This window comes from Cryptotermes secundus, unplaced genomic scaffold, assembly GCF_002891405.2.
Source record: "Cryptotermes secundus unplaced genomic scaffold, Csec_1.0 scaffold514, whole genome shotgun sequence".
NCBI classification, from domain to species: Eukaryota; Metazoa; Arthropoda; class Insecta; order Blattodea; family Kalotermitidae; genus Cryptotermes; species Cryptotermes secundus.
The window spans coordinates 167,990-180,706 of NW_019739218.1; the positions used below are offsets into that span (position 1 = coordinate 167,990).

General features: G+C 40.1%; 1 protein-coding gene across 1 annotated transcript in view; it reads right to left on the reverse strand.

The window, feature by feature from the left end:
- Positions 1 to 265: 265 nt before the first annotated feature.
- The window catches only part of LOC111871713 (WD repeat-containing protein 60), a gene marked incomplete in the record, with an annotated part of 56,416 nt that continues 43,964 nt past the window's right edge, over positions 266 to 12,717 (reverse strand). The window contains 3 exon segments of the mRNA XM_033754371.1: positions 266 to 407; positions 7,748 to 7,846; positions 11,694 to 11,814. Of these exon segments, the coding sequence (XP_033610262.1) occupies positions 330 to 407; positions 7,748 to 7,846; positions 11,694 to 11,814 (298 nt within the window).

Below are 12,717 nucleotides of genomic sequence, written 5' to 3' on the forward strand. Positions count from 1 at the left end.
AGGTCCATAACATATTCAATTTATTACCTTCCAAACCAATATTTTAGTTTACTTTTTTTATTTTCAATTTTATTTCTCTTCATTCAAACTGACGATATGCTAAGCCAATTAAAGTGCGCAGGAGAGTGCGACAGCCGCTGCACGCGCAGCTTAGTGGAAACACTGACGTACATACGCAGAGTTTCTCTTTACTGCGTGCTGTATTTTACAGATCGGTTTCTGGACATTCAGAGTAGCAAAGGAGTTCATGTGAATATTTACATAGAGGACGTTGCTTAAAACGTTATGTCCATGCCTGCCGTCACATTCGGAAAAGCAGGCGTTCCTGATCATGAAGATGTATTTGGCGCCGAAGTTCGCGACGATATAGTGCCTGACAATCTTACTCTGAAAGCGTGGCACTGTAACTGTAAACAGAAAACAAATACATATTGAACTACTAGCAAGTCTGAAACGATCTGAGGCTAAGAAAGCACTTTACATATAGACACAAGTGGCTATTCATTTGTTGAATTGACTGATGTACAAATTGTGTGCCGGGATAACGTAGTCGGTATAGCGATTGGCTACAGACTGGACAGAGGGGTTGGAGTTTGAGTCCCGGTAGGGTCTAGAATTTTCTCTTCTCTGTCATCCAGACCGGCTCTGGGGTTCACCCAATCTCCTATCCAATGGGTAGCGGAGAGCTGTTTCCCCGGCGGTTAAGCGGGCGGAGCGTGAAGCTGACCACTCATCTCCAACTACTGCCAAAGTCAAGAAAATGTGGATGTATACACCCACTCCCCCATACCTCTTCATTGCATAGTGATTAATTAATTAAGTATAGGGAGAATTTTACCTTACCTTACAACATGTGTTATGAGAGTGCAGCGGAAATGTTATAGTAGCTGTTGGAAAATACAGAGAAAAATGTCATAATCGGAAAGTGCCACTTTCCATTCTATGACTTCCAGCTTCCAGTGATGGGAATGTTTCATGGGATGAGATTCGCCACTGTGTACGTAATGTACTGACATGAGAGCAGATCCTAATGGCCACTGAGTACAGCCTATGATCACTACCAGACGTGTTTCAGTTCTACCTTGCATGCTTCTGTATTCCTATCACATGCAGTCTGTGCAAGAGTTAGTGCTGCACGATTCACCCGCAACACGCGCATTCCGTCAATGGACGTTGCGGCAGTCTCCTGAAAATGTTTCATTCACGGACTAATCCTGCGCCACTAACGATGGGATTGCCAACATTCACAGAGAACATTTAGGCCCTCAGATCCTAGAGGCGACAGTTATTGCCTGTGGTTGCATATCTGGTTGAGGCACTATGCCATAAACTGGAAGGTTGTGGGTTCGAATCCTGATGAGATCATTAATATTGGGTGTGATATCTGTGGTTGGTGAGTGACAACAGTCAGACAGTGAAACAACATACAATATCCAGTGGATGATCATATAAGGTTGCAATAAGTTGCATAAATAATGAAACGTGACCGTGTCACAGCAACCATCTAGCCACTGAAATGTTTACAAAAGCTGCAGTAGCAAGACTGAAAAGAATCGATGCAACAGGATGTTTAAATGATATTTTGAATAATCTTGCATGTAAACCTATGGGGGACAGTATGCTTTGAATCAGATGTAATGCAAATAACGGAATCCCTGAAAACATTATTTCATTTTAATGTAAGAAGAACACTGTGGCCTTTTAGTATGCAAGTGAACTATACCCATCAAGCGACTGCCACTTGTCGGCGAAGTTAGTGCCAACTTTAGCGGATAGAGGGTGTCATGTGGTCAGCGCAACGGATCCCCGCGGCCGTTAATCTCTGTTTTTTAGACTGGAGCTGCTAGTTTTCCATTCAAGTAGCTCCTCAACTATCCTCACAAGGCTGAATGGACCCTGTTCAAGACCCACTACTTCGAACCCAGGACATCTGGATCTGTAACCAGGAACTCTGACCACTAGACCAACAAGGAAAATATGCATCAGTTATCCATTCATACCATGTATCAGATTAACAAGGTCTTATTGCATACACATTTGAAGAGAACCCTTGTATGATATAGGTGAAGGTAGAACAGTCGTTGAAAACAATTGTTATGTACATACAAATATATGCAATGGCCATAACAGGAACCGGTGTTCTGTAAGTAAACAGTGTACAGCAGATTTTATTGTTCATATGGATTACAAATTTACGTTACAGTTTACAGTACTGTTCGTCTAACTGCATGTGGTGAATGTCAGTGGCTGGATCACTTTACTCTGTGTAGATATCTAATGACACAACAAATTACCTGAAACTCTCTTTGGTTCAATTTTAACATGTACATAGTTGTATGAGGTACTTCAGTGTATGTTTAGTGGTGCCATTTTGGGTGCAGTAATTACAGGAGTGTGACCTGTTCTGTCATGTTCATTACAAATGATAAACATCATCCAACTTACAGAATAATCTCGTTATCCTATACATTAACAGCATGTAATAACATATTGACAATAAGGATACATAACTAGAAAAAAATGACTAGAAAATGAGACCAATGGAAATAAACAGTACCCTGCCATTCTAGGGAATAGCTGACTTACACTAGATTCTAAGCTTTATGGTATGCATCCTTTTGTGTGTTATTTCTGAAAAGATATAATTTGGGATAGAAAGAGAGACAGATTATAACTCTAAATACAGTCAACTCTCGATTATGCAGGAAAATGGTGGGCATGGAAATCACGTTAATCGAAAACCCGGTTAAGACAAATGTTATTAAAAGTAGTACTGTAATACTGTACCTTCATAATACTATAGGCCTACCTGTATTTAAATTTACTCAACCTCATTTTTATGTCATCTCATGGCCTATTTAATACTTTTTTTACATTACACTCAGTATGAATTAGTTATTTCAATCACTGTTCAACAACATCCAGCACTTTTTACGGTCACACTTAACACTTAAAATAATTTAATACTGTCTTTTGCTTTTTCGCGGCATTTTCCTTTTTACGGATATCCATACGAAGCCTACGTAATATTAGCTTGTCACTTAATAAACTGTTCTCTTCACTCTCAAGATAGTCTAGTAAGGATTCCAAATGATTAAGAGCAGCACCATGTGATATTTTCTTACTAGCAGCACTGTCCACCTCTTCCTCATTCTCACTTTCTTCCCACTCTTCTGACTGCACCCCCACTGAACTTAGAGTTTCGTCACTGCTTAACATTTCAAAGCCCGGCTCACACGAGTTTCTGTTGAATACTTAACACAACACGCTTCCTTTTACACCCTGACATTTTGCTAACGCACTTGAAGATCGATACAAGGAGACCAACTGGGGCGGTGTATCTGTCCTTGAAACTTTCCAAAAATTCTTGCATTCTTTCACCCCTACTATAGAACACTGTGTTAGCACAACGGGACCAAAGAATACAGAGCTCGGTTCANGAGTTTCGTCACTGCTTAACATTTCAAAGCCCGGCTCACATGAGTTTCTGTTGAATACTTAACACAACACGCTTCCTTTTACACCCTGACATTTTGCTAACGCACTTGAAGATCGATACAAGGAGACCAACTGGGGCGGTGTATCTGTCCTTGAAACTTTCCAAAAATTCTTGCATTCTTTCACCCCTACTATAGAACACTGTGTTAGCACAACGGGACCAAAGAATACAGAGCTCGGTTCACACTAGTGCGAAAATGGTGTTACAACTCACCATGTGAAACAAAAGTGAATGAATATTAAACAACATATAAGCCTCAAAAAAAGTCCCGGTAGCCCCGGTTAAGCTGCAAACCGGTTAATCCACCCCTGGATAATCGCGAGTTGACTGTATTCATATTCTGTAGAGTATGTGTCATTCATGTTGCAAGTGGCCCATGTTTCTCTTCTCTGGAGTGTCAGTAACTGCAAATTACAAGAGCAGGTGCAGTGACATCCACACTCTTGCAGACATCAGCTGACTGAGCTTGTTAATTAAGTTTCATACAAATACTGGAGCTTTGCAAATACAGTAAAATTAACTACCAATACTTGTGACCTGCTGGGAAAGCCCTCAGACCATATACAAACAGCCTAAGAGATATGATGACCTGCAAAATTCAACAAGTCAGACTTGAATGCAGTTCTTGGGCCCTTCACTGTGGCCTCAGATCTAGGTAGCTATTAGAACACAGCGGGTAAGGGGCTAATCACTTGTACATGTGTATGCAAACACATAAAGCAAAAGTGTAATAGATTTTACTGGCTCTCTGTATAATAAAAATATCTCTCGAAGTGTTTTGCCTATCATTGTCCAGTTTGGAGTTGCAGTACCTCCACTGCATTGAGCTTCTCATACAGCGCAACATGCACTAGCAATTAAAAGCCATGTCACCTGAGCTGTATAAAACACACAGGCATTTGCTTTCCTTTTTTGGAGGAACATACAGCCATTACATATCTATGGCTCTACAGTCCTTTTGTTGGACCTTGGGCTGCTTTTTCAGTTTCTTAATCTTAAACGTAGTTGGTAGAACTCCCTGGATGGGGGGACCAGCTTGTTGCAAGGATGCTACATACACACAGAACAACATAAACAGAATAAATGCACAAAGACATCCATGCCTTAGACTGCGCAGCCACAGTGATTGCACATACAGCCATTGCCTGAAGTAAACTGGGGAAGGCCGTGCCATAGCTCAAGCGGTTAGTCGCTGGCTTCCCACTGCAGCGGCCCGGGTTTGATCCTGGGTCTGGTCAAGTGGGATTTGTGGTGGACAAAGTGGCGCTTGGGCGGGTTTTCTCTGAGTAATTCGGTTTCCCCTGCCAATCTTCATTCCACCAAATTCTCCAATATCATTATCACCCGGGGCAGGTACAACAGGCCAATCAGTGGCCGCCATGCCGAGTGGAGCCAGCTGGACTCCACCCCCCACTAAGCAAATAAAAAAAAACTGGGGAAAGAAACTACACTGATTGAAATTCTTCTGTATTCATATAAAATGACTGTGGGACAATGGAATCGGTGTAAGTACAGTTGGCAGAGTAATAAAAAACTTTCGAGATTCTGTTCAGTGAAGAAAATGGGCAGTACAAAACAGTGAACAGACTGACTTTAATATAATAATATAATAAAGTTATTTACCAGCTAGGTTCATCTATCTCAGTAACTTATACTGCTGCTGCAATCTCATTTAAAATGGTTCTTTTTGAAGAAGTTAACTCATAATAATACCATAATGATGTAAATGTCCGAAACATGCTCTTGATTTCAGCTTTCATACAATTTTAACCCTTTATATAAGTATAACAACAATCTGTCATCATGATCGGCACTCTAGGTACAATTATTATGGACGGTCTGGATTGTTGAGCGCTAGATGCTGTAAAAAACAATGCAAATTGATGCATCACTTCAAATTCTTGAAAACTACACCTAACTGCTTCAAATTGTATTTTGTTTAGAAGCAGTCTGCATCATGAATTATATCACAGTTGTCTTTTAAGAAAACATGGGTAACATGTTAACAAGAACATATGGTTTCATGTTCATATTACTTCTCAGCTTTCTATATAAATGCCTGATATCCATTTATGATAAAGTACATGTCTGTACAGTGGCTATAGAAATAATAAACACTCCACAACACAATTCAGATGACTGCAGTCAGTTTGTCTACATTCAGTCCCTTGAGCACCACAATTTCTAACTACACAAATTTGGTTTAAGATGGTTTTTAATGCATGGCTGGTTTTCATTGAACATGACTAGTTTTTTCTGGTTTAACAAGGTTTCTCTATGGCTGTTCTATTACATCTTACATGGCTTCAGTCTCTTAAGAATGACTACATGATGCCACAAAACCCCAAGGAAATGCATGCTGGCTTTTGGATTCTGCAGATGTCACATTCATGAGATTATGACAATTCTACTTATCAGACTTACATACATTACTTTTGAACTAAATGCTCTGTGCAAAATGAATCCCACATATCACCTATACTATCCAGGATTTTACTATGGAAGCGTTGCAACAGTTATTAGACACATAGTGATTTCAGATTGGTGTGTGAGTACATTAGAACATCCGAAGGCATCACATAAAACTTCTATCCTTCAGTTTCCAGAAACTATTATTCTGTGTCAACATATGCATCATTTACCCTACTATAATTTCACTTGAAGCATAACTTGTTACCCCTCAGTTCACATTCACTTGTTGGCAGTTACTGAGCTACCTACTCATCTTACCTCTACCCTCACCATATCATGTGCCAAACAGTAAACACAACATAGATCTGATACAACATACTACGGTATTTACTGTTATCTGTCACTGTTCATTATGCCGATTTAAATGTTGTGGTCCAAGGCTTTTCATAATCTGTGGTTCAATTTCTATTTCCCCACCAAAGTTTCCCTCAGCTCTGATTTGCTGGGTTTTCATTACAGAGGTATGGGTTCAATACTGGGTGATTTCATGTGAGATTTGGGGTGGATGAAATGCTGAGGGTTTTCTGGACCTACTAATCATCATTTCACAACTGCTCCATACCCATCTGTCACCACCCCTGGGGTGTGAGATAGCCCTGAGCAGGCCGTGCATTATAACATGGATTCATCTCTGTTCCAGCCTGGTCACAGAGCAGCCAATTCTCCATCATCCTTCAATGTATAAAGAAATCTGAGGTTCTCAGAGCAATATTTAGATTACTGTCTTCAGGGATGCAATTCTGTGTAGTTCAGTAAGTAGATATGAACAGAGGAATCTGATGTCTCCATTAAAGGATAGAAGAATAATCTTTCAACCTATCTACCAAACTACACAGTATCAGAACCTAGAAGTCTGTTATCTCATCAGCTTCTTCCATTGTACAATGTATTTTATATAGTAGAACTGCTACACACTGAAAGCTTTGATGTTGGATTTGAGGTTCCCACAGTGGTCACTATGAAGAGAATAGTCATCTGGGTGGTGTCGCTGTATAGTCTGGAGACAGCCCAATACTTTAGAGGAACATACCATGACCACTTTCAGGGCAGAAGCAAGCCCAGCAAGAAACTAGCAGAAGCAGGTGACAAGTACAGCTTGGTTGGCTTACTCTCCAAACTGCACAGCATTGCAACCCAGAAGACTGTTACATTTCCTACTAGGCTTTAATGGTTGACAGATGATGAGATAAAAAAACTTCCGCTGATCTTCAACACCAAACAAATCCTGCTCAGAAGGGCCAGTGTTTTTACGTGAGATATTTTGTGCATAGTCTGGAAATGGTTAAATGGGGTTTAAACTGCAACTGCATAGCAAACTTTCATAGTTTACATACTACCCCCATTTGGCACGAATATGGCAGCACTGGCAGCTGACAACTTGATAACAAACAAGAAACTCTGGATTATGACAATTCCATTAAAAAGACTAAATATTTGGAATTCTGTATGAGGAACCTGCAAAATTATGATGAAAAGAATCATCCACAGCATTCAATGTGAGACAGTGAACATTTCGTTTACCACTAAATCACATTTCTGATTATTTAAACTTATCATCTAGTGATGTTTTCTTAATAAAATACATGAAAGCATAATTGTACTGGAAGTACAAATATTATATCCATCAGATCTGAAGGGACTAGCGATACTTAGTGGAAAATATAACTTAATTATAAATAATTCATCATCTTTCAAGTCATATGCACACTCCTTATGTTTGTAATGCATTAGCATTTCTCCCTTTGAACTATGTTATAATATATTTGTGTAGCGCACCAACTTGTCTAGTTCCCTGCCAGCTTCATCTGGCGACTGGCTGTAGTACTCTTGTCTTAATTGGTGGACTTCCACTCGTCCAGGGCCAGTTGCAAGAGCCTGCAAATGTTAACAGTTTCACATTTTATCCACACAGACCACAAATGACTTAAAACCAACAATATGGTGGACCCAGCTTAGGAAGATCCAATTTGAAACATTTCCCACATTAAAAGATATCCTGCACAAGAAAGGCAATTTTTAAGTCATGTATCAAACATTCTAACCATTTATCAAGTTATATATAACTACAGTTATATAGCTGTATATATAGATACAGTTATTGTGTTTCTGGAAATTATCCATCATACTGTTTATTTAAAAAACCATCTTTCAGATTAAAAAAAAACAGGATGACAATGTTCAGAAACTCAACAGTTGCATTAATATACAATTGTCATAAACTTTTTGATCTTATTTGTACATACAGAATTGACTGAGGAGAAGAAAAAAGTAGACACTGACGTAAGTCAAACATGCAACAATGCTTAGCACCACACAGTAATCCTCAGAAAGCAGTAGAAGTTGGCAGAATTAGTGGTGACTTTCTGACTTTCTCCATCCATCGAGCTGGTAGTGTGGCTTTTGTGTGCATGATTATGTATGCTGAACAAGTGTGCTGAATGTCATGAGACTGGGTAAAAGTAAACTGACTTGTATATTATACATAGGTCTAGGCAAGGCTGCAAAAACAAACACAAAATTTAAAGCATTATCAGTTCATGAGGGTGGATGCTCAGCCACATGTGATGTGCACAAAGGCTGTGGAACAACATAGCACACAAGTGTCAATGCTAAATAATATTACGACGAATAGGAAACACATTTCAGCAATATATAAGTCACTCAGGAAGGAAAGAGCTAAAGACTTTTAAATATGAGAACACTGAATCAGTGCTCCTAGAGTGGTTTTGGTATGAACCGGCATTGTATACATAGTCACACATATGGAGTGTGACTATAGATGGAGTTTGGACTGATGACCAGATTTATTGAACTCTTTGATATACAACTTGTGACTACACTTTATAAATCACTGTTGCACACAGATTAGTGTTCTCAGTCTGTTACAGTCTCCACTAGCCGTTGCTTTGTAACAGCTTCCAACAGCAGACTTTTCCCTTCTTGTGGGTTCCCAAACTGTCCCCAGCCGCAGCTACCAGCTTCTAATAGCAACAACTCACCATCACTGAACTGCAGTTCTCTGACTAATTCACCAACTCACCAACTCACCAACTATCTCTTCACTAACTTGACTGACTCCTCTTCGCTGCTGTATGGTCATTTATTTCGCGGTCGTTGTCTAGCAACAGATCAACATGCCACATTATACTACCATACTCAATAAGTTCATGGACGGTCCACAAAGTGTCATTGCAGTGCACTACTGTAGATAGGTTGAGGAACGATATGATGCCCTGTCAGTTCATCTCTTGTCACAGCAAGAGACAGTTGTGTGCAAACAGTGTAAGCAGAACTATGGTATATATTGTGAACAGCAATTAAATGCAAGTGGCAGAAATCGAAGACGTGGCACTTTGAACAATGGGCAAACATGAAGTTCTACCAAAAACTAGGCAAATCCCCTAGCGAAAAATTTGGCGTAGGAAGAATTGGCTGTTGCTACACGACAACGCCCCTGCACATCGCTCTGTTCTTGTCCCAGAGGAACTGGCAAGACAACAGGTCACCGTTTTGCCACACCCTCCGTACTCACCTGATCTCGCATCATGCAAATTCTTTCTCTTTCACCGCGTGAAAGCAAAGCTACATGCTCGTAGAGTTCAGTCGTCTGAGGAGGTTGTCAATGCCACAAGAGACGCNGTAAAAGTAAACTGACTTGTATATTATACATAGGTCTAGGCAAGGCTGCAAAAACAAACACAAAATTTAAAGCATTATCAGTTCATGAGGGTGGATGCTCAGCCACATGTGATGTGCACAAAGGCTGTGGAACAACATAGCACACGAGTGTCAATGCTAAATAATATTACGACGAATAGGAAACACATTTCAGCAATATGTAAGTACTCAGGAAGGAAAGAGCTAAAGACTTTTAAATATGACAACACTGAATCAGTGCTCCTAGAGTGGTTTTGGTATGAACCGGCATTGTATACATAGTCACACATATGGAGTGTGACTATAGATGGAGTTTGGACTGATGACCAGATTTATTGAACTCTTTGATATACAACTTGTGACTACACTTTATAAATCACTGTTGCACACAGATTAGTGTTCTCAGTCTGTTACAGTCTCCACTAGCCGTTGCTTTGTAACAGCTTCCAACAGCAGACTTTTCCCTTCTCGTGGGTTCCCAAACTGTCCCCAGCCGCAGCTACCAGCTTCTAATAGCAACAACTCACCATCACTGAACTGCAGTTCTCTGACTAATTCACCAACTCACCAACTCACCAACTATCTCTTCACTAACTTGACTGACTCCTCTTCGCTGCTGTATAGTCATTTATTTCGCGGTCGTTGTCTAGCAACAGATCAACATGCCACATTATACTACCATACTCAATAAGTTCATGGACGGTCCACAAAGTGTCATTGCAGTGCACTACTGTAGATAGGTTGAGGAACGATATGATGCCCTGTCAGTTCATCTCTTGTCACAGCAAGAGACAGTTGTGTGCAAACAGTGTAAGCAGAACTATGGTCTATATTGTGAACAGCAATTAAATGCAAGTGGCAGAAATCGAAGACATGGCACTTTGAACAACGGGCAAACATGAAGTTCTGCCAAAAACTAGGCAAATCCCCTAGCGAAAAATTTGGTGTAGGAAGAATTGGCTGTTGCTACACGACAATGCCCCAGCACATCGCTCTGTTCTTGTCCCAGAGGAACTGGCAAGACAACAGGTCACCGTTTTGCCACACCCTCCATACTCACCTGACCTCACATCATGCAAATTCTTTCTCTTTCACCGCGTGAAAGCAAAGCTACATGCTCGTAAAGTTCAGACGTCTGAGGAGGTTGTCAATGCCACAAGAGACGCCGAATGGGAATTTCCTGCCAATATGTTTCTGCAATGTTTTCGATAGCGATATCAACGTTGGTAGACTTGCATAGTGGCCACCGGCGACTATTTTGAGGGCCGATGTGGATCTGTGTAAGTGTATGTGAATACCTTGTAATATGGTGCTATAAAACCACATTCCACAAACTTAATGACTGTACCACATATATACCAATTCAAGGTCCAATGCTAAGAAGGAATGCTGAAGAAACCTTTAAACTGAAACACTGAATACACACCTTCAAATGTGTTGATGTCAAATGGCTTGTTCGAGTCAGAATTAATGCTGGGCTTAGCAACAGAACCACGAGCAGAGAACCTGAAAGTGTACTAGAGAGGAAGTAGGTGCCTGGAAGACAGGAATGCTTCCATCACTTCTGAGTAAATGCAATTCAAAGGACATAATTACTGAAGATGAGTGTGGGTTGTTTTTCAGCCTACTCCCACAGAATATACACTTTCAAAGATGAAAGCTGGCATGATGGCAATAGGAATAAAAACAGAATTACTGAGCTTGTACAGGAAAAAATGGATGGATGTGAGAAGATGCCACAGCTAGTAACTGGAAAATCAGAGAAGCCAAGGTGCTTCAAGCATGTGAAATGCCTGTGATGTACATAACATATGCACTATTCATGCAGTCCCTAACGTGTTTTGGAAGAATGGCTGTCAAAATACAGAAAACTGTTGTGTCTACACCAGTGTGGACCACCACATAGTGGCATTCCTGATGTGCCAACGTGGAAAGGTTATATTCTCTGTGCATAAAGTGCCCTTGTTCTCACTTTGAAGTGTCCAAGACAAATTGGCACCTTAAATATTAGATTGTTTCATAACAATAATTTCTTTAGTAGTCTGTATCAAAAGGCTGTACTTACAACGTGAGGTGGGGTTTTCGCATCACCTACATCTGGTGATAACTGCATGGCTGAGACAGTCCCAAAAGGTACAGTGTACAATGGATAGATGTCGCTTTTACTCAGGTCCCAAATGTGGATTCTACACAAAAGAGTGAAAAACAAAAACATTTATATAAGTACAATGCTTCTTTACCTGCAGAGATCCTGGCCAACTCTGAAGATAAGCTACAATATCGAGGGTACAGTTTGAACAATACATGTGAAGATTTTTTTATGAAGTTAAATAAAAACAACTTTTAGGTGAATAGAAACAATCAGAAGCTAGAAGTGCATTAATGACAGGATACTGGAACAAATTACTAGAGTTAATTATCTGGGAAAAATTTATCCAACTAAGGATATAATGGATCTGAACATGAACATTGTAAATCTTATAAAAATACTTGGAATTAAAAATCAGATCTTGAAACTGTCACTAGTTTCTAGGCACACAAAAATGCAGACCTACCCTGTCGTCAGACTGTAGACTAAATTGTGAGACAACTAAATCCATAAATAACAAAATATAAACTAGAAAGAATATGTCGACAGAATGAGATCTGACAGGACTTCAGAAAACATCTTAATATGTCAACCAAAACAGAAATTAGTTTGGGAAACCCTCTGAAATGATAGAAAGATTCTGCATTGTGTTGTCCAAAACAGGTCTCAATAGGCCTAATGCTGGAAAGGATGATGATACACACACAGTGACTCCATCCTTTATACATGTATATTTGAGCTGTGGTGGCAAAGTTGGTTGAGGCACTATGCTTCAAGACAGAAGGTCATGGGTTTGATTCCTGACAAGGTCAGTGGACTTTTCGATTGACAATCATTCTAGCCATAATGTGGCCCTGGGGTCAACAGCCAGTAACAGAAATGAGTAACAGGAATCTGCCTGGGGGTAAAGGGAGGCCAACACATAAGGCTGACAATCTCACCATCGTCTGTGAGCTGACTGTCTAGAAAATGTGAGAGCCTTGGTGTCTCACAACTTCCA